Source organism: Musca autumnalis, unplaced genomic scaffold, assembly GCF_047663935.1.
Source record: "Musca autumnalis isolate F117 unplaced genomic scaffold, ASM4766393v1 scaffold_5, whole genome shotgun sequence".
NCBI lineage: Eukaryota > Metazoa > Arthropoda > Insecta > Diptera > Muscidae > Musca > Musca autumnalis.
The window spans coordinates 1,781,754-1,803,168 of record NW_027412088.1 but is presented as its reverse complement, the minus strand read 5'-3'; the positions used below and the strand labels follow the sequence as shown (position 1 = coordinate 1,803,168).

At 37.1% G+C, this 21,415-nt stretch overlaps 1 protein-coding gene across 38 annotated transcripts in view; it reads left to right on the top strand.

The window, feature by feature from the left end:
• CAP (Cbl-associated protein) overlaps positions 1–21,415 on the top strand; it is a 97,839-nt gene that overhangs the window by 25,311 nt on the left and 51,113 nt on the right. For 15 of the 38 annotated variants that reach the window (XM_073957240.1, XM_073957239.1, XM_073957238.1 and 12 more), the window contains one exon: positions 17,709–17,945. The exons of 6 other annotated variants lie outside the window; for them this stretch is intronic. In XM_073957240.1, the coding sequence (XP_073813341.1) occupies positions 17,709–17,945 (237 nt within the window). Of the gene's footprint in view, positions 1–4,695; positions 4,855–7,279; positions 9,456–9,857; positions 13,494–17,708; positions 17,946–21,415 lie in introns of those variants that run through there. 17 more of the 38 variants (XM_073957213.1, XM_073957211.1, XM_073957212.1 and 14 more) reach the window with 8 other exon arrangements.

Below are 21,415 nucleotides of genomic sequence, written 5' to 3'. Positions count from 1 at the left end.
CTTTTGCATGCCCTCAAACCAATTGTCGAAGCAATTTTTCTACTCGGATTGAGACACATCCAAAACATTTTATCGAATTGTGTGCGTCGAATTTTTCGAAATTCTCCGAATACTTTAGGCAAATTAATTGAATTGATGGTCCTACTTTGCTCAAGCGGAATAGTCGGCACATGGGCAGTTTTACCGAAGAAACAGGCGACAATTAGATTCGAAGTGCTTCTTCAACGAACAACTTTCGTTGGATTTGACTCGCCTTCGAAGATCCATACACACGGTCGATTGCTGTTTTGTTGCGGGTTCATACGCATTAATCCATGATACGTTACCTGTGACGATCTTATAAACGTCTTTTGAAACATCGCGATCGTACTTTCCAAAAGTTCTTTGCATCAATTGACACGAGCCTTTTTTGAGATATTGTCAAATTGTGTATTTGCAAATTGATAATTCATGTTTAAATTTGAATCCTGAATCCCCTGGACTTAATGTAGTAATAATGTGCCATACACAGTTTTATTTCAAACAAGTATTTAAAAAAACTATTACCAAAATATTTTCTTTTTGTGGCATTCCGAATATAGAATAATCGAAAAGTCCACTTATTGCCGTATTCAATAAAAATAACGTAGGAAGGTTAATTTTTAAGTGAAACGTTTCCTAAAAAGAAGCCGTTGTCTCTGAAGTGTCACCAACGCAAAGCAACATTTACACTGAGCAACGTTTTAAAGGTAATCGCACACAAGTAACTTCTACTGAAAATTTTATATAAGTACAGACCCAAACTGTAAATGGGTTTATGTTGCGAGATCGGGTTTGGATGAGGCCAGAAACATCTAAACCTAATGGCTAAATATTTATTGACTTTAAAGAAAATCGGGGCTATATCTCTGAAACCAATTTGAATATTGTTTGAACATCTGTAGAAAATTTGTAGATAATATCATAAAGAAAATAATCAACTTGAAAAACTAAATTTATTACCTCAAAATGCATAATATATCTAAAAATTCCATAATTTATATGTATATGGATATTTCGCACCATATCTCCAAAACTGTTGTTTTTCTGAGTGTTATCTTTGAAGAAAATATTCGTTGAAATTTAATACACAACACTACAGTTCACTCCATTGTTGTAAATTGCCTCTATCGCGGTGTGCATATCAAGAATATAGTGAAATCCGAAATACGAGGATAATCTGCACGTGTGAACAGTATTTGAAAAACGTGTGGTAAAAATTCTGCTAAAACAACATGAAATAGACATTTTACTGTTTCAGAATGTTCTGAAGAATTGTTGATCACATTATTTGGAAGATTTTTGCTACTGTTACTGACCAGAATTCCAGAAATTATATACAATTTTCTATATTTGATATATTCTGAAGTGCTTGACACATATGTATGTTCTACTACTTTAAGAGTACAATATTGATAAGCAAAATGCCTATTCGTGTCGGTGATAAGGCCCCGATTAGTTCAAAAAGGTTGTTTTAACCCAGTTTAGATGAGGCCATAAAGCCCAAACTCGTTCCCACAACACAAAACCCAACTAGGGTTTTTGTAGTCTCAATATGTACTTTCAGAAAATGCTTACTAGAAGTTAGTTGTTTGCATTTTCAGTGTTGCACAACATTAATGTTAGAGGTGTTTACTAATTGTATACTGCAGAATGTTGAAAAGATCAAACTGTCCGGAACTCTGCGAAGAGGTTCATTTCTATTTTATGACCGCGTGCCACTTGATATCATCTTACGACAAATATGAACCTGTTGCTCTTGAATAACTTCTAGAATTTGCAACAAGGTTGTACTCTGTGTAATTAACTGCCAAGTCTGAGGCCGCATTAACATGCCCCAATTAGTTAATTGACCATTGACTTAAGTGGTTCACACAGAATGCTGCATTCAAACCCCTACAATTCGACTCAAACCCTTACAATTCGAGTCTTAACTCCTTTTTTGTGGACGGGGTATAGGATGATCAAACACCAAATCATTGTTGATTTTACGGACCACACTCATAAAGTGTTGGTTTAGTTAGTAAATACGCAAGTATTGGCGAAATCACATGTAGACTACTAAAGATTCTCTAGTGTACCATTCATTGGGGGCGATGTCGATTTTATTTTTAAATGACGTATTTGTCTTTCTCAGTAACAGACTGCGAATGCCAGACTTAAAAGGCCACCATTTTCTTATGAAATTCTATACACAACTTTTCCAATACCTTATTTACACTCTATGCAGCATTAATTTCAGTTAGCTTTTGTTATTGGTTAGAGTTAAATGGACAAAATAAAAACACTTGGATGCTTTAAAACTGAAACCGTACATTGAAACATATACGTTAGATGCTCATCTTTTTACTTTAAGTAACTTTTACGCAATCTATTACAAAAAAATAACAAAATACATGTAACATGCGAATGATCTTACTTCCAATCTATTCAAAATTGGAAAATAGTGCAAAACTATTAATCTAATGCTAAAGGCGTATGATTAACATAATTATAACATCAGTATTACTCATTCGCAGTAGTTGCAAAGGAGAAGTTACAAGAATGGCCACTAGGGTTATGACTTTTTGACATTTTTCCTCAAAAATGATTTCCTGTAGCAGGGATGAATGAACCTTTGCCTATTAATCACTATGCTATCGTTTAGTCCATTGAAATATAAAAAAAGTTCACGCACACATCGATTTTAAAAAAATAATTTTTTGAACAAATATATGAAATGAAAAAAAAAAAATTTTTTTCAAAAAATTATTTTTTGTTGCACGAATGAATAAATATAAGCCTACTAATAACTATAATAACGTTTATTTCATTCAAATATTAAAAAAGTAGCGAAAAAGTCACTTTGAAAAAATTTTAAATTTTTTGTTTTTTGTTAAAAAATTATATTTTTGAATAAAATCGTTTACGACATTTTTACGATTCTCAGAATTGAAGAAAAATAGTGAGAAATAAATTTTATGTCATTTTAATTATCTCATGTGGCTCTAAAGTTTATTTTCAATTATATATCTGTTTTCAGTGGCTTCAAAAAATTGTCCATAATTTTGATAAATTCAAATTTTAAAATCATTTTGTGCGTGAGGTTTTTTTACCGAATCACCTTTTAATTAAGATTTTATGTAATATTATTGCAAAACTCATCACGCTATGATACAGGGATATGAGGTTGTAAAAAAGTCATAACCCTAATGGCCACAGCCTTCGACTTTACAAAATACAGAAACCGGAGTGGTGGACTTAAATGTATGATAACATTAGGCAAATATTTGCTCCAGCGGCCGGCAGTTTGCGCTTTCTGAGAGCAAGTGAGCGTCAATAATGCATTGAAATTTATGCTCACTTGCACTCAATAAACGCACACTGCCGTTCGCTGGAGCAAATATTTGCCTAATGTGACCTTACCTTAAGTGTCTGTCAAATGAACAAATCCCTAATTAAATAACAATATTTACTTAGGCAACAAGAGAAGTTTTAGAAATTTCCAACGTAAAATTACAAGAACAACACTTGAACGAGTAAAAACATGGACTTAACTGCACTTTTGTGCAGAAGGGACATTTCTGGGCTAATATTTCGGAAAGTGTTGGCTTTCCCTAGCAAAAAATTATACTGTTCTAGTCACCATCACTAGGACTATCAGTGACTAAGAGTCACGCCCTTCCATGGTCTCGGGTCCACCAGATAGGTCTCTTGTCTACCAATTATTTGTTAGTTAGAAACCGTGGGATTTTTTCCATTATCAAAACATCAAAAAAAAAAAACTGTTACTGTAATCAAAACGATAATAACTTTAGAAATATCCTCCAATAGCAAAAATGTTAAATTTTGCTGAGGGGATAATCGAAGAGTTGTCCGATATAGCCCACATTCGATTTAGCCTTAAGTTTGAGAGAAATATTACGATGTAAATATAATATAATCAGGACCGCAAGAGATATGTGAGGTAAAATTTTCAAACCTATCCTCGAACGGTCCTCTGAACGAACGAGTTCCTACTTGGAACTTGATATACATTTGATACTCAATTCATAAGTTATCGTGATCATCAGCTAGTTTAGTTGGTGCCGGCAAAGTTTTTCAGAACACAAGAAGAATTCCAAGGAAATTCACATCCTTTAAACTGCACTTAGTCAACATATAGTCCATCACCGAACCAATGATCTAGGTTTTTTAAGAAACATTACGATGTAAAAAAATCAGACCAAATCGGTTATTTTCTACGTGAGTTACTCTGTTGATCCGCTAGAAGTAGACCATGGCTAGATCGATTCCCAAAGTGCCCTTTGCTTCGTATCCAATAATCCTATGAGCTTCTAAGTGCTCAAGAATGGCAACTCTGGATTAAAGAAAGTGAATTTTGCAATGTCTAGATGACGTAAGACCCTAAAGTCGATATAAACATACATACACGTGCTTCAATGCATCAATGTTCGGATGTACGAGCATGTATGTATGTAGTCCGTTTGATTTATGTACACATATGTATATTTGCCGTACTTAAGACTTAAATATGAGTGTTAGTGTATGTGTGTGTGAATGTATGTATATGGCATGCATGTTCTGAAGGCATAGTTGTTGTATTGTTTTCCCAGAGTGTTTTTGGTTTTCATATGGACTTTGCAAATAAAAAAACAACAGATGGGAATCCGACTAAACTAAAACAAATGAAAGCCCTTCTAGTACAGACACGATCGTCGAGCTGAAAATACAGACGCTTTTTCGCAAAATGGTTTCGGTTTATTTGCAATCGGCATAAGTCTCGTGTACTTTTCGTTCTTTACTTATATTTTTGGTTGTAGTTAAGCCGATAATTTGTCAATGAAATAGTACTTAGTAAGTACCGTCTCGAAAGAGGGACGAATAAAAGGAATAAAAGAGTAACGAAAAATAAACGAAATAATCTCTAAACTGAAAGTGGCAATTGTTCGGTATATATACTTCATTACAGAAATTCAAACTTTTTGAAGTGTTTTCTGCGGCAAAAAACAGATGTACTTTTAATCGAATCTGAGAAATGGTGGTACATAAGAAATGAGTGGTCTCTTATTTACACATGTGGCTCATCAAAACACAATTTGTGCATTAAATACGGAATCAATAACCCTTTGTTGTTATTATTCAAGGTGACCTACAAATATCAGATTTTTATAAAAACCAAAAACAAAAAAATATTCAAAATCACTATTATGAATTAACTCGTAAAAGCACAGATATGTCAATTTTGAAAAAAAAAATCATGGTATTTTTGTGATCCGCTAAAAGAGCCTTCGCGTTCCAGTGGTACTATTACACTATTAATATTACTTATAGTGTGAAATCGATGTTTTTGAGAACCTAAAATGTCGAATTATAAAGACTGTTCAAACTCTACCGCTTCAGTTATGTATGTCAAGTATAGGTCTAAAATGTTATCAGGCATGATTTCAACAACCAAATATAGAGCAGTCATACATATTTATGAATAAAAAACAGACTTTTGAGGAATATTTTAAAGAAATACAATTGAATTCCTATAATTCTTACTGGGTTAAGGCCAAAATCTCAAAACTTCGTAATATAAAGTTAAAGGGCAGTTCGGGACTCCATCAAATTAACCCTATCAGTACTTTCAACAATGTTTTTTTTTAACTGTGAATACCAAATGAATGTTAATCACTGATTTTTTGTATCGAGAATTATTTATAATTGCAAATTTTTGTTAGATTTTTTATTTTCCGAGTAGTTTTTAAGAACATTTGTAAATCAACACTCCTATGGTAAGGGTGGAAAATACATTCTAGATTTTTGTTAATATCTAATGTGAATACCTTTATTGGTTTGTCTATTGATAAATCAGATAGTCACCTGAAATGCCCATAGAAATAATGAAATTGAATGAATCTGAAATCTTCCATGTTTAAAAATACCAATTCTATTCAAGAAATTACATTTCGGAAAATGGTGTAACATTTTAGATGGTGTTGCAACGAAGGATCCCAAAACCAATCATTTCCGCGATTTGGGTTTCGTACGTTATTGATACGTAATATTCAAAATACTCGCACTCATAAGATTGATATTCTATGAAACAGTTTTCATTTAATAGCGTTTTTTGCTTCTCTGGTAAACTGTTGTTTTCTTTTTTTGAGTTAAGTCTGTGGGCATTTCAGGTGATGAAATGTTTTCAAAGTGTCGTGTACATTCCCATTTTCATTCATTTGTTTTTGTTATTGTTGTTGTTCTTGGTGTACGTGAACATACACAGAGGTCAGAACACACATATGTTCCTAGAGATGTCTGGTCACAACAAATTTCAAAGAGGAATAATTGAGCGGTTTCAAACCCATGTGTAACAAACACACCGATCCTCTTCTATATAATGAATCTCCCCAAAGCCAATGGATGAGGATGTAGTTTGTGATTCCGTCTGAATAATGACTGAATACGCGACATTTCAAAACTATGGCATATTTAGATCAATTTGCCTTAAATTTAATAGCAGTTTGCACACAAACACTTGAGCACACACAAACACACACTCGGAATACCCTAAGAAAAATATAAAAAAACGGCACATCGAAGGAAGGGAAATTCGGGCAAATTCCAACTGATGGACAAACGCCAATGCTTTGGCACACATCACAAAAATGATGATTGTTTTTGTTGTCTTTTTCCTAAATGTTTTCTTCTTAGTATTTCATTTTCTTTGTTTTTTTTTGTCGTTCGTTTGTTCATTAAGGAAAATCCAAAATACGCAATTATGAAATATTTTGTGTGCGTTATTGAATAGAGAACAGTGCGGAAAAGAGACTTTTCCTTATGTCCCCCAGTAAATTTTTGTTTTTATGTGTTTTCTTTATTCTAACGTGTTTTTGTGTGTGTATTCATTGGTGAAAATCGTGTCACAATTGTGGTCGCGCGCGTCTTCTTCTGTTTACAGAAAGAACAGAAAAAATAAGAAATATGTATCGTAAAAAAAGTATATACCTTTTGCCGGTCGGACTCTGTCTGGGACTGTGTTCGGTGATCGTAGTACGAGTGAGCGGCATTTCAGTTGATATAAGTCGAATGATACGAACGAAACGACAAAAAATTAGCGCAAAAAATATAAAAGAGAAGATTGATACTTGAGTAAATATTTTTTTTTTTTGTTTCTTCGCCTGCACCCACGGTTGCGTTACAGCCGATACCAGCGTTAACATCTATACCGTTAATCAACTCAAAGTGTCATCCTTTTTTTCGTGTTTTACTCAATAATTTCCCCCTCCTACGAAAACAGCTGTAGATGCGGACATACTTATGCAACCAGAGGCAATTGTCAAATAAATACCAAAAAGCTAACGGCTGTTCTTTGTGTACAAGATACTCACTCACAACAGTACATACTTATGACATTATATTATCTTCAAAATACTGCTGAGATCGGTCAGAGTGTGGACGAAACACTACTCAGGTAATTGCAATTGAGTGACATTTTTGGTTAAGTGCGGAGCAGAGAAAAGGAAGGATGCCAAACTATCGCCAGAAGAATCGTAATCGTAATAAAAATAAAAATAAGAATCGCAACAAACAACAACAGCCACAGCAGCAACAACAACAAGTGCAAGAAACACAAGAAAAACAACAAACACAACACTCGGAGACATCATCTGGCACCAACGTCGAAAACACCCCTGTCCATATTTCGTCTACAGTTGAATCACCACCACCACCATCATCAGATACAACTGCACTCGAAGAGAGTATCGGCGACAGCCGGAAAGAGACGGAACTCTCTGAAGAAGTATCTGCAACGATCGAAGAACAACACAACGTCATTACATGTGACACAGTTTCCTCCAAACCGGCAACGACAACGTGCAACCAAAGTCCAACGCCGCCATGTAATGAAATTGAAAGTGACCGAGAAGACATGGGTAATGAAAAATCAAAGCCTCTTAAACACCGGGAGGATCCTGATGATCCTGCCGCTAGTCAATCACCGATTCCTGTGACGCCATCAGTCACACCTAGGCAACAGGCCAAAGTAATAGTTCATCGTATCGTTTGCGAAGATGTGAATGACGATGCCAAGACTGCGGCGGCATTAAAAAGTGAAAATACAAATCAAAATGACAAAGACTCTGTCGCGGACAGTGCAAGTGTAGCCAATACAAATAGTGAAAGTGAATCAGAAGTAACAGCAGAGCAACAGCATCAAGTCAAAGTAATTGTACACAAAATCCATTTAGAAGACAATGAAGACGACTCCCGCACCGATATTAAAGCTGCCGCACTATCTCCCGTGCACATTGAAGAAATTGGCGATGATTCCTTAGCCGATCTTGAAGAACTCAAATCTCCAGTTGTCAGTGAAGTGGATTCTGCCGCCGAATGTGAAGACGGCGACTCATCGTCAGAATTTGAAACCTTGACCGCAGCAGCCAAATCGTCGTCCACAATGACAGCATCACAACGTGATAAACGCAAACAGAAACGTTTGGCCCTGGAGAGTCACTTCTTACCCCAAATGCTCAGCCCACGTTTCCTCGACAGCATCTCCGAAGAGAACAGTGATTTAAGTGAGTGTGGCGATAATCCCTTGTCTAGGTCGGCATCAGCCGAAAGTGCGGTACACACAACAAATGACACACAGAAAACGCAAAAACTCAATGCCAAATTCCCCAAAAGCTCCCTGGACTTCAGTAAACCACACAAACCCACACTAACACTTAACACCCCGTCGACTCGCAATGTGATACGCGAAGAGCCCGTTGCCTTTGCCGTTGAAGCCCGTATTCAGGAGGCACCCGATGCCGATGAGAGCTGCACCACACTGAGGAGTTTCCTTTCGCCGCAATCTGAATTGGCCGAAATGGTCTTCATTAACTCCGCCTCCAGTAGCATGTCCGATTTGAATGACCTCGACCAAATGGATCGTGTCTCTCTGCACTCGACACATTCATCCTCCATGGTATTCGATCTGGACACAGATGCCAAAGATCTGATAAACAAACCGGCCACTTCCACCATGGAATTGACATCATCATCTTCGTCAGCAGCGAAAACAACATCCGTCGAATCGCTCGAAAACAACACAAACAATGGCAGTAATTTTGTAAACAACGACTCGCGAATATCGTCATCGGCATCATCACCTGCCATTCATCAACAGAATAGAACAACGAGTAGCGTGAGAGATCAGCCAGCAGCACCATCGACGCTCTTCTCTTATGGTTCCGGTCAGCAGAGATTATCAGATATCGATGATGCTCTGCGTCTGTTGTCAGATGCTCAGGCAAGACTGCTCGAAACTAGTTGTGATTCGGTAAATACAAGTAGTAGTGTTAGTAGTTTACGTGCGGATAAAATCGCGAAACAACCACAAGAGGTTCTATCGGAAAACGTTCAAAATATGAATACGGTGCGCGACATAATAATTAATTCGGACAGCACAAAAACGGCAAATGCAAACGGTAATAGCAACAACAGCAACAATAATAGAGCTATACATGATGGTGATGTTCTAGGCAATCAATGTAGTCACACACACAGTACATCGAAGCCAAAGCGTGGATCGCCTCCACCTCCCCCAATCCCACCACCTCCCAAATCCTTTGATTACGAACAAGATCCTTTACCCCTACTCGTGAAGAATGTCGAACATCACAATGGCCAACAGACAAACCCTGCCGCACAGACTCCACACAGTCCAAGCTGTGCAGCCCCGCTTAAATCCCCCCTTAGTACATCCTCACTAACCCGACAAGAGTCCCTGGATTCCCATTGTTCCGATAGCACCACATTTAGCCAATGTACAGCCATAAATGTCGGACAAAGCCAGGTCAATTCCTCTGATCAAGCCTCCTCAATTTCAGATCTCAAACTCAAAAAACAAGCAGAAGGAGAAGATCAAGCTCAGTCAGACTCATCGGCGGCAGATCCCAAAAAACTGCGCTTGTTATGTGCCGAGACATTAGCTGCTCTGCCATACGGTGGTGAGGTCCTGGAAGAATTAGCCACTTTGGCCCAGCACATTGGAGAAGTGAAGGCAGTCAATGTGGTAAAATCCCACCAAGACATCACCGAACCAGCTCCAACGAACCAGACCACCAAAATGCCGTATCCTCCACCAGAATTACCGCACATCGACGACTTACGACTGTCTCTGAACAAAGCCAATTCCGATGCCCCTCAGAGACCGCCTTCTCCCAACAAACATCCAGAATCCTGGATTGGTGTTCCCACTTCGTTCGATCCCAAAGTATTAGTCTGTCTTTCGCCATCACAACAATCCTACATTGAAAAGCAACACCAAACTGTCACAAAGTCAACAACCACAACGACCACAACTAGCAAAGATTTGCAACAACAACCCGATAAGTTGCTCGATGCTCACCAGAAGTTTGTGGAACGTCGAGGCTATCATGAATACACCAAGGAACAATTGGCTGCCCTGGAACGAGAGAAATTGGCCGAACAACAGTTGCTTCAAACTGCAGCTATGATGAAGAAATTACGTAAAAGTCTAACGCCACCTCCACCTCAAATTCCACCACCTCCCGTACCTGCTAAGAGCAGTGAAACGGCCACAAAAGCACAAAATCTATCAAAAAGATCAATAGCGGTAACGTCCAGTATGACCACAAATACAAGCAAAGTATGTGCCAGTGACGTCACCGGAGCCACTGACGCTGTTCCTTCTCTAATAGCAGATAAAACAGCCAATACAAGCAGCAGCAATAGTCGTAGCAGTGAAGGAGAAGAGAATAAACATCGTCTCTTATCTATAATACAAGATACGGGCGATTCTCATCAATCGATTCTCAGTGGGCAACAACAGCAACAAAAGCCAACAGCGGAGACAACAACAGCACCTTCATCATCGTTTGAAAATAACTCAAGGCAAACAACAAGTAATGAGCAGCAGCAGCAGCAGCAGCAACAACAACAACAGCAACAACAACCATCAGCAACACCTCAGCAATCGAAACCGTCCACTTTCATCGTTCCAATAACATTTACTAACGGATCTTCGGACAAGTCATACAATTTTCCTCGGTCCTCGTCAGGTAATATGCAAAGTGTCGAATCGAGTCTGGGTGAAATGTTTCCCACGTTGGGATCGTCCAATATATTCGATAAGGAACAGAAGCGCTTCTCAAACATTGAATCGTCCACCAGTCAACCCATGGCGGTGGATGTGCAACCCAAACGCTACTCCAGCATAGAGACGCATTCATTTGAAAGTCAGAAACGCATTGAAAATGGTCAAGTAGTCGTCGACTACAGCAACTCCAAGCATGACAAGCAAAGCTTTGGTGGTGATGAGGCCCCACCGGCTGACATTGGATCGAAATTCCCCACAAAAGCCCCAATAATGTCGGGAAGTTTTGCCACGAATTTGCCCCAGCCGACAGCCAACTTTGCGGCGAAACCAAATGACCACGAAATTATGTCAGCTTTAAATTTAAACAATAATTCTTATTCGGCAACATTGAACAATAGAAGTGCCTCGACCGCCGCCACCACTAACACCATCAATGACACCACTACTACCATGACACACGGCAGCCAAGAAAAATCATCTCACAGCAATCAGAGAGATGAAGTGGATTTCGTTAAAGAAACACGAAACGAAGAGCAACAAAAACAGAATGCCTCTGAACGAATGACGGCGCTACGAAGGGGCATTGAAGATTCTTATGAGGAATTTAGGCAACGTGCCAAGGAAGCTGCGGCCAGCACCGCCGCCTCCGCCCCCGATGCCTTCACCTTACCAACGGTAGCACAAACAACCTCGAACAGTGATAGCACAACGAATGGCAACAATTTCATGTCGTCATCGACCACTTCGACCAGCGCAAATACCAAGCAAGTATTCCAACATGACCATGAAAAACTATTCAAAGAATTCGATGACCTTTCAAAGCAACTGCACAGGGAGCTGGAGACGAGCAAAACTCAAAGGGAACAAAAGGAACGCTCTGCTTCCCTCTTCGATCTGAATCGTGTCCAGTTACGGCACAAGGAACAAATCGAAGAGTTCAATAAGTTGCGTCATGACCACATGTCCGAACTGGAGCAGGAAATTGAACGTTCCATGAAGTCACGCCAACAGCGAATGAACAGTGTTGATCGCAGTGGCTATTGCTCTGACACAAGCAATTCACGATCCTATCAGATTCCCATACAAATGGAGAATGGTTACAACGTGGCCGGACCACCACCTGTGCCTGAACCACCACGAACATATCAGATTCCCATTCATATGGACAATAGTGCTACTGAAGATGCAAGGCACCGCCGAGCTGAATCTATGTTTAATTTGAATGAAGAGGGTCGCAAAGCACACAGTGGCGTGAACCAACAACGCACCGAGGACGATTGGTCGAAATATGCTAGCGATTTGGGTTCATCGGAGAACATTGCACGCCCCTTCGCCCGGGAGGTAGAAATTTGTTATCAGCGAAGACCTGGCGGCATAAGGGCACCACGCCTAACAGCATCCACCAGTGATTTGTCATACAATTCACACTCCTACGATCAATACAATGCCTACAACGTTCGCAGATCCCATGCTCCAATGCTGAATAAGGCTCCTCAGCAAAGTCGCCCGCAATACGGCAGCTGCTATTCAATGATCGAAAGAGATCCAAACCCCAAGTATATCAGTACAACGACGCGACGAGGTACATCGCCTGCGCCACAGACATCGGGATTCCATCCCATTGAGGTGAGTGTTAGCGAGGAGCAAATGCGCCAAAGAAGAGCCTCCTTGCCGCGGGAATTACACGAGCAGCAGCTGAAGTATATTGCGTCCAAGGAGGAGGAATTGCGAATGGAGTTCGAACGTCTACAGAAGGAACGACAGCGTCTAATGGAGGAGGTTAATCGGGCACAAACTATGCCAATGCCCCAACCATCACCCCGTCCACACCGCGATTCATATCGCTGTGTCCCGAAGTTGCCCACACTGACCGAGGACGAAGTTTTTCGCCAGCAAATGGCTGAAGAATGGCTTAATAAGGTGGCCGAACGTGAGAAGCGTCGTCTGCAGAATATCATTAAAATATCCAAGGTGCACGAGGAGGAGTCATCGGAACACAGGGCAGCACAAACGAATTTGGGCGATGAGTTCTTGAATCGGGTAAAGGAAAGGCGAACAAAGTTGTCGATGCCGGCCGACAGTGATTGGGAGTCTGGCGCCGAATCGCACCCCAACAACGCCGCCCAGTCGAGTGAAACGGAAGATGTACCACCCGTTAAAATCCTTGAGGGTAATCACGAAGCCAACCTTCACAGTTTGCCGCGGCATTTACGCGAATTCGCGAAATTCTCGAATCATCAACGTGATGAGATCGAGGGCGGTCATCGCGAACAACATCAAGAAGAGGAACGTTCACAGGAAACGACAGACAACTCGATCAGTAAGGCTTTTAAGAAATCGACCATGGTGAAGACCGTTAAGAGTGTGAGGGCTCCAATGCTGCCCCCTGAAAACGGCGGTCACGGTGAGTCCAAACATTCATCCTCAAACGAGACGAATGTCCACAAAGCTTGCGCAAACTCATGTAACACCAATGCTAATAACACAACTCGTAACATTGACGACACTGATACTCAAACAGATTCATTTATTTCTCTTGGTGTTGGTAGCATCCTGGGCTCCGCTGTGTTAATAGGTTTGTCCGCATGGACTGCTTGGAGGAGATTCACCTGAATTGCTGCCAAGCAAGCCTAATCTGCGTACAGCACTGCACATTTCACATCTATCCGAATCCTATGACTACTAAGTACTTCATGAGGTGTCAGCACTGTGGGATCCCCTTGTCTCCTCATTCATTCATCCTATCCAACTATGTACCTCTATATCTACTTAAGTATGTGTATGTATGTATACGTGAACTCCTAGCACATAACTGGTGTGAGTATCTCAAACACATTTTGGCATTTCTGGCATATCCCTATGTACATTCGCACTCTACCACCACACCACCCACCCACACATCCTCCCACCCCATCACAACCATCGTCACCACAATGAAACATATGTATGTACATATGTATACGTTGTATGTGTTTGTGAATTCACTCATATATCTTCTCATCTCAGACTCCAACTCCTTTTTATTCTTCTTGTTGTTGTTCTTCTTCTTCTTCTACAATCTTCTTTTGAGAATTATTATTGTGTTTTGATTGTTTGTTTTTGTTTTTTAATAATGACGGCCACATAACTCCTCCAGAGAATGCCGAAGATGACTTGCAACGCAGTGATGTCTCAACCACATCAGATCCATCATCAACGTTTGATGTTTTCACCAATTCTATTCCATCCGACCTGGACACAACCGTGTGTCCCAACACTTTTGAAGAGATGTTTGCCAAATCTCCATTTCACGAACGCATTTTAGAAGAGTTTGATAACTATTGGCGCAACTTTCAAAATGCTGGAAATATTTAAATAAAAAAAAATAAACCCAACTCCAAACCAAGCGGCTCCACGAATGAACCTAAACGACAGACAGCTTGAACCACTTAACTGCTACCACAAATTGTGCAATATTTCAATATCTATGTCAGGATCACTACTACCGTTATACACTGACCGATTCTTGAGAAGAAGAAGCTATCTTTAACACATTGACTCTCTATCTAAAATACTACTTCTTGCTTCCCTTCTCTCTCAATCTGTACATGTAGACGGCACTCGCATCCAGTTTGAACACTCTGCTCCTTCCTCCTCTTCTTCTCTGCCTTTCTGTATCCATAACAAAAGTTGTATTAATTTTGTAATTGAATTTTAACATAATTGAAACATACGTTACATTTACATAGACATATACACATATACGTATATATGTATGTATACTATATATACTATTTTAAAAGAAATAACATTTAATTTAATTGTATTGTGAATATTTTTAGAAATTTGTTGACCAAATAAAAAGAAAAAAAAAAAACATTAACAATACTTGTCCAAAAAGAAAAAAACATTATTTAACTTAAAATTAAAAATTCTATTTTCTGTGTATGCGACGAGCATTTGACCGAACGAACGAACGACCGACCGACCGAACGAGAATTTCTTTTGTTAAACGAATTTGTTTGAAATTGTTATGAAATTAATTATTAATTAATAAAAACATGCCAAATCAAATGTAGTTTTGTTCTAACCCACCAACTAAGCAACCAACCAAAGAATGAAACTAAAGTGCAAAGCTGTTTTTTCAATTTCGTTATTTTTGTTATTATTTTTTTGAATGTTAGACAAACAATGGTTTGCATGATGATGCCATTGCTAGCACCAGTTATTTATTATTGAAAGACCTATAAACAAATTTCTTACGATTCGTGAATTTACCTATCTGTTAATTCTTACATATTAGAGAATATCGCACAGAGTGATTTTATATATAAATCATATATGTATATATGCATATTGAATTGTTAACAATGTGACACATAATTGTATGATCGCAAATATTCGAATACGGGTAAAGTAGAAGATTTTGTGCAATAATGAATGTATTAACATTGAATAACAGTGAAACGTCCCAGAATGGGGGGGTACACTCTGCAAGAACGTAGAATAATTTGAGTTCCTTTAAAAATAGCCCAGTCGACATACATAGATATGCGTATAAGTAGGGATATTAGAAAAAATTCTATATAGCTGAATTTTGGTGTAGAGGTATAATTTGTCCTTAGAAGTAATTTCCAGTTATTCGTGGTCATAGGTCATTTTTTGGATTTCGTAAAATGTTTTTAGGATTATCTGATCAGAAACTGACTCAAGTACAAGTTTTAGTTTTATTTTTGTCTTATAAAGGCGAAGGTCATTTATATTATATATTAATATTTTTTTATTAATTATCTTTCGAGATGAACTGTTATGATCTAAGAGATACATTGAAAGTTTAGGAGTCTACCGAAGTCCCACACATCCAACCATTATGCTACGTTTCACGGGTGGTTAAGTCCGATTATCAGGATATTGTTTTTGTAGCAGACTAAGGCTAAGCTTGGTAACTAGTATATATACGGAATTCATTAGATAAATGCATATGCGAAATTATGATATTTAATTGAAAATCCAAAATTTTCCTATAGACCAACTTGGTAATCCCATTTTTTAGAATTAAACATATCGCATGCGTTATTCATTTTGGGTAAAGCTTATCGTTTTTAAGAAAAATAAAAAAAAAAACCCTAAAATTTGGACGTAGACACCGAATTGTTTTTTTTGCACACATGGGATCGGGGACTGTAAGGACATCAATTGTAATGACATATCCTAGCTCTCCCAAACAAAAAATCTTTTGGGTGGACATTTTTTGTTATTTCAATGTATATTTTGTCTACGCAGCTCGTAATGACTATACCCAAAACTATTTTATGTAATTGCTTAAGAGTTCCTCTCTTAACTTTGGACTTTTTGAGATATAAGTAACTTTACCTAAGACCCCCTAAAATGTTGAGACGCAAAACTTTTAGTTTTTCATATCGTAGAACCAGTTTTTGATTTGAGAGGTAAGTAGTGTTCGTTGGCTAAAATATGTGTATTCTCAAGAGAGCGAAATGGTCGGCCTATGTAAACTCAAACAAGATATCCATGAAATCGATACCCAGACAAATGAAATTCATCTAGTTCAGGATGATATTACTTCCTCCACAGATATCTTTTGAAGCACTCCACAGAGAATCCGGTAGAAATACTTTGTTCTACATCCTTTAACTACATATGTCCTTTATTCGTAAATCGTAAAAGACTTGGTCAGACATTTGTATATTTACTTTTTATTAGCTTAGAAATCATGTTAAGAGTTTTCTTTTAAAGCTTCAGATATCGAAACGGAATTAAATATCCGAAACACTCCAAGATCGTCCATCTTTTTCTAAACTTTAGTCCAAACATTTATCTGTAACGTTAACTTAGGTGTACACTTCAAACGAAGCGAACGATGTTCTATCGCAGTCGTAGGATAGAACTAACACGAAAAATTACTCGATCTTCACTTACGATAGAACTACTACTTAAAAAATTGAAGAGCTGGCCCAATAATTTAGAAGTGGTTCCGAAAATAGTAGTTTAAAGAAAATAAATTTTTCTAACACTATTACATGCACATACTAGGTCAATATTAAATCAATAATCATTTATAAATACAGATAATTATACTCTTTTCCTGTACGTTATTTACAAATTATTCAACCGACAAGAAAGCATTTTTGTATCTATCAATAAAAAGAAAAAATTATTTGAAGCCTGTTCTCAGACAGAAAATGGTCAGACATAGCATTCTCCTACTTTGGCTATTGTATTTACATATAAAATCATATGTTTTGACCATAGTTGATAATTGGAAATTTGTATAAGAAACATTATGCAACATTTACAGAGACTATGTTAGTGACGCTTGTCCACAGCAACAACGTTAGAAATATTGTCTATATCTTTAACACAAAGACCTATTACCATGAATTTCACTTTATCGAAATTGCATTGCATTTGGTGTATTAGCATAAATAGTAAATGGCCATGTGTTATGAACAATTTATGAAATATCCACAAGCCAAATTATTTGGTTGAAAACACAATTTTGTACACTTCAGACGTTACATGAAACACATTACCCCCTCAGTCTGTCTCTCTAACCATCTCCCCCAATTTAAAGAGTATGCATATTTTAATAACTCATTCTTTATTAATTCGCTCTTAATAGTTATCAAGTGGCATAGAGCTAGAGATAGTCATCTTCAACAACCAGTCCATTCACTACAACGCATCAACAATTGCCAACGATTAAACGGACCTACAGCGGATCCTGCGGTTATTAAACGATCTCGAAAACAGACACGTTTTGTACTTCCTGCAAATCGACGCAGTTGGTCGGAAAGTGATTTATTGCAAGAAATCGACCAAGAATTAAAGTTGGCCAAAGGATTCCTATTTCGAGATGGTGGGTGAGAAAAATTCATTGAAAAACAACCAATTTCCTTTCTTCTGTTGAATTGCATGGATATAATATAATAATATCGTCCTGTCCCAGCTCCACTTCCCTTGGTGATTAACTTGTTCCAAAATATTCTATAGCTGATCCAAAATTTTAACACATATCAACTCAATTGGCATTAAGCTTAATTCATTCCACCCTATCCTAGGCAATTTTTATATCGACTTATAAAATTCAAATAACAAATTCAAAAAAACTTAGACCGAGACTACTTCATTTTTGCCTGTTCTGGCGAAGATAATTTTTATAGTATTTGTAGATATTTTTAACAATAACTTCAGCATATCACAAATATTTATTTCATATTCCATTTCAAAAAAGTTAAATTTTTCACGCTACATCAAAGATTTTGTGTACATAGGTTAAAAAAAATCCCCAGTACGAATCTGCTCGCGAGTTAATTTTTGGTTGTTGCGGACAAAAGTTACGGAGGTTTTATTTCGTCTTTTTAGAAAAAAAATATTATAAAAACGCTAATTATTTTAAAGAGCACAATTGTTACTAAAAACTTCTCTCGAAATGACTTCAGCGAGTAGATTGCATAAAATAAAAAATAAAGGCCCATTTAGGGGTTATAAATTTAAACAAAAAAATTGTTGTGGATCAAAACATCAAGGCAAATCAAATGAGATTGGTATTAAAGTTTCAATGTTACAGCAAAAATAAGCACATATCTATGTTGGTCAAAAATAATTTTTGTTTGAAAAATATTTTTTCACATGAATTATGTAGTTAAAAACATTGGGAAAATCTATAAGAATACTTTCTTCATTTTGCTTAAATCTCCCAATAAAATAGATTGATTTTGCTTTATTGACATTCATATTAAAGCTTTACTCTTGCGGAAGATAACTGGGTTGCTGATGATATATCTTAAGGCTTCTGAAATTGAAATAGAGGTCAAATAACCTATTTTAATTTATATGCATTTTAAAATATGTGTAAATCGAAAAAAATATATCACAACAATTTTTTCCGCATGTGATTTTCATGTACAGCAAGGCCATGTCTTTTAATTTGTAAATATTTTTCGAAATTTAATTTGGAGGCTAAAATGTAGCATCGGCTGCATCTTAGTGTTCAAAAAGCTATAAAACATCGCTAATTTGGGCAGAGTACATACAATTTTTGTCCGCATCCGGTTTCAGTGCCACCATGAAAATCTACATCGATATATATCTATTTATAGAACCGTGGATGAATGTAGCTCCCTTATCAGTGAAGTTTTAAATCTCTGCTTCCGCAAAAATGAAGATGCTGCACTAGTTTTTTCATTACAGTGAAAACCACCTGCAGAAAACCTTATATAATACGCGATATATTCAAAATCAATTTTAGGTGATTTTCCTACTTTGGAATTTCTTGTAACTCTCGTTTTAGTAGATGGATTTTCACGGGGAATAATTTATTAGTTCTGGAACGTGAAAATAGAGTACGAAGTAATCGAATGACAATTGCAAATGTTAGACCCAAAAATATGATTTTTAGAAAAATGTTCGCACAAAATTTCCTCATTTGGATGCAGATTTCTATGAAGCTGTGCAGACTACTTTTACGATATACATACGTATCAAATAATAAAGAATCGCAAGTGCTAATATCCTATATATGATTTTTTGAAAAAAATGTTTGCGGAACGCAACTAAAAGCAAATGTCAAAAACACTGGCTTCAAAATGTCAGCATAATTTAATGATGGAAGCAGATTAAATTTTGAAAAGTAATTCTTTTGTGAGATCGTCCTTATTTAGTTTGCTTCTACTTTTAGTTTGACAGGAAACTCGGGAAAAGTGTGGGTTAGTCACAAATCGAGAGAAAACAAAAAAAAAACATGTTGGCTTCAAGCCATTTTTACCCATTTTTAAACATAAACATAGCCTCAGTTTCAAAGTAAATTATCTTTTAAGGTCAAAAACTTTTCATTTTATCCAAAAGTATTTAATTTGTATAATATACAATCAAAAGTCGCGTGTTTAAAAAGGGGAAACCTTCAGCCATGTTAAATTTTCAAAAATATTGGTGATATATAACATATAAAGTATTGGCAGTTGTTGCACATCCGATATGTCAGTTGAACAGCTGTCCACCTTCCTAAACCCTTGATTTGTGTGCGGTAACTGCCTCTGGCTTTCCATGTTTATTTGTAAAAATCTACGATCGTTAGTGAAATCTACGACGAAGTGTTATATGTGAAAGCGAATTATATTTATACACAATAAATATAATTCACTTCTGTTTAAATGCAAAATAAATTTAACTTAATCTATATATATAAAAGAGCAGTGAGGTGAGGTATTCACTGACTGACTGACTGACTGATTCATCAACGCCCAGACGAAACGGCTGAAGCTAGAAACTTGAAATTTTGGGTGTAGGTTGCTGTTGTTGTGTAGGGGTGAGATAAGGCTGGGTTTTTGGAAATTCGACCTAGAAGGGTACGAAAAGTACTAAAAGGTACTAAATATGGTACCCTTTGTATTAGGCAAACGGTAAGAGCTAGAATTCTGAAATTTGGAATGAGGGTCACTGATGGAGAGTTAGAAAGATGTACCAAAGGGTTATTGGAAATTCGAACTATAAGTGTACGAAAAGTACTAAAATTTACAAAATTTAGTACCAATTGTATATTTTGAACGGATATAGCTAGAATCATGAAATTTGGTATGGAAATCAAGGTTGGGAAGTGGTGTTGATGTAATTAAATGTTTTTGGAAAATCGTACTAATGTGTACGAAAAGTACTAAATGATACTAAATTTAGTACAAATTATATTTGGGTGAACGGATAGAACTGGAATTAAGATTACTGTTGAAGTGTATGATAGAGACATGAGGGTGATTTTGGAAATTCGTACTTATGTGTACGAAAATTACTAAATGGTACTAAATTTAGTACAATTTGGATTTGTGTGAACGGATGGAGCTGGAATCTTGAAATTTGAAATTACGGTCAATTGTGGAGAGTAACGAAGAAAACTTTTTGGAAATTCGAACTATAAGTGCACGAATAGTATTAAATGGTACTAAATAAAGTACAATTTGGATTTGGGTGAATGGATAGAGCTGCAATACAGACATTTGGAATGAGGGTCACTGATAAAGAGTAACAATGAAAGGTTTTCGGAAATTCCAACTATAAGGGTACGAAAAGTACTAAATGGCACTAAATTTAGAACAATTTTGATTTGGGTGAACGGATTGAGCTGGAATACAGACATTTGGAATGGGAGTTACCGATGAAGAGTAACAATGAAAGGTTTTTGTAAACTCGAACTATAAGGGTACAAAAAGTACTAAATTGTACTAAACTTTGTACAATTTGGATTTGGATGAACGGATAGAGCTGGAATCCTGAAATTTGAAATTAGGGTCAGTGGTGGAGAGTAACAAAGAAAGGTTTTTGTAAATTCGAACTATA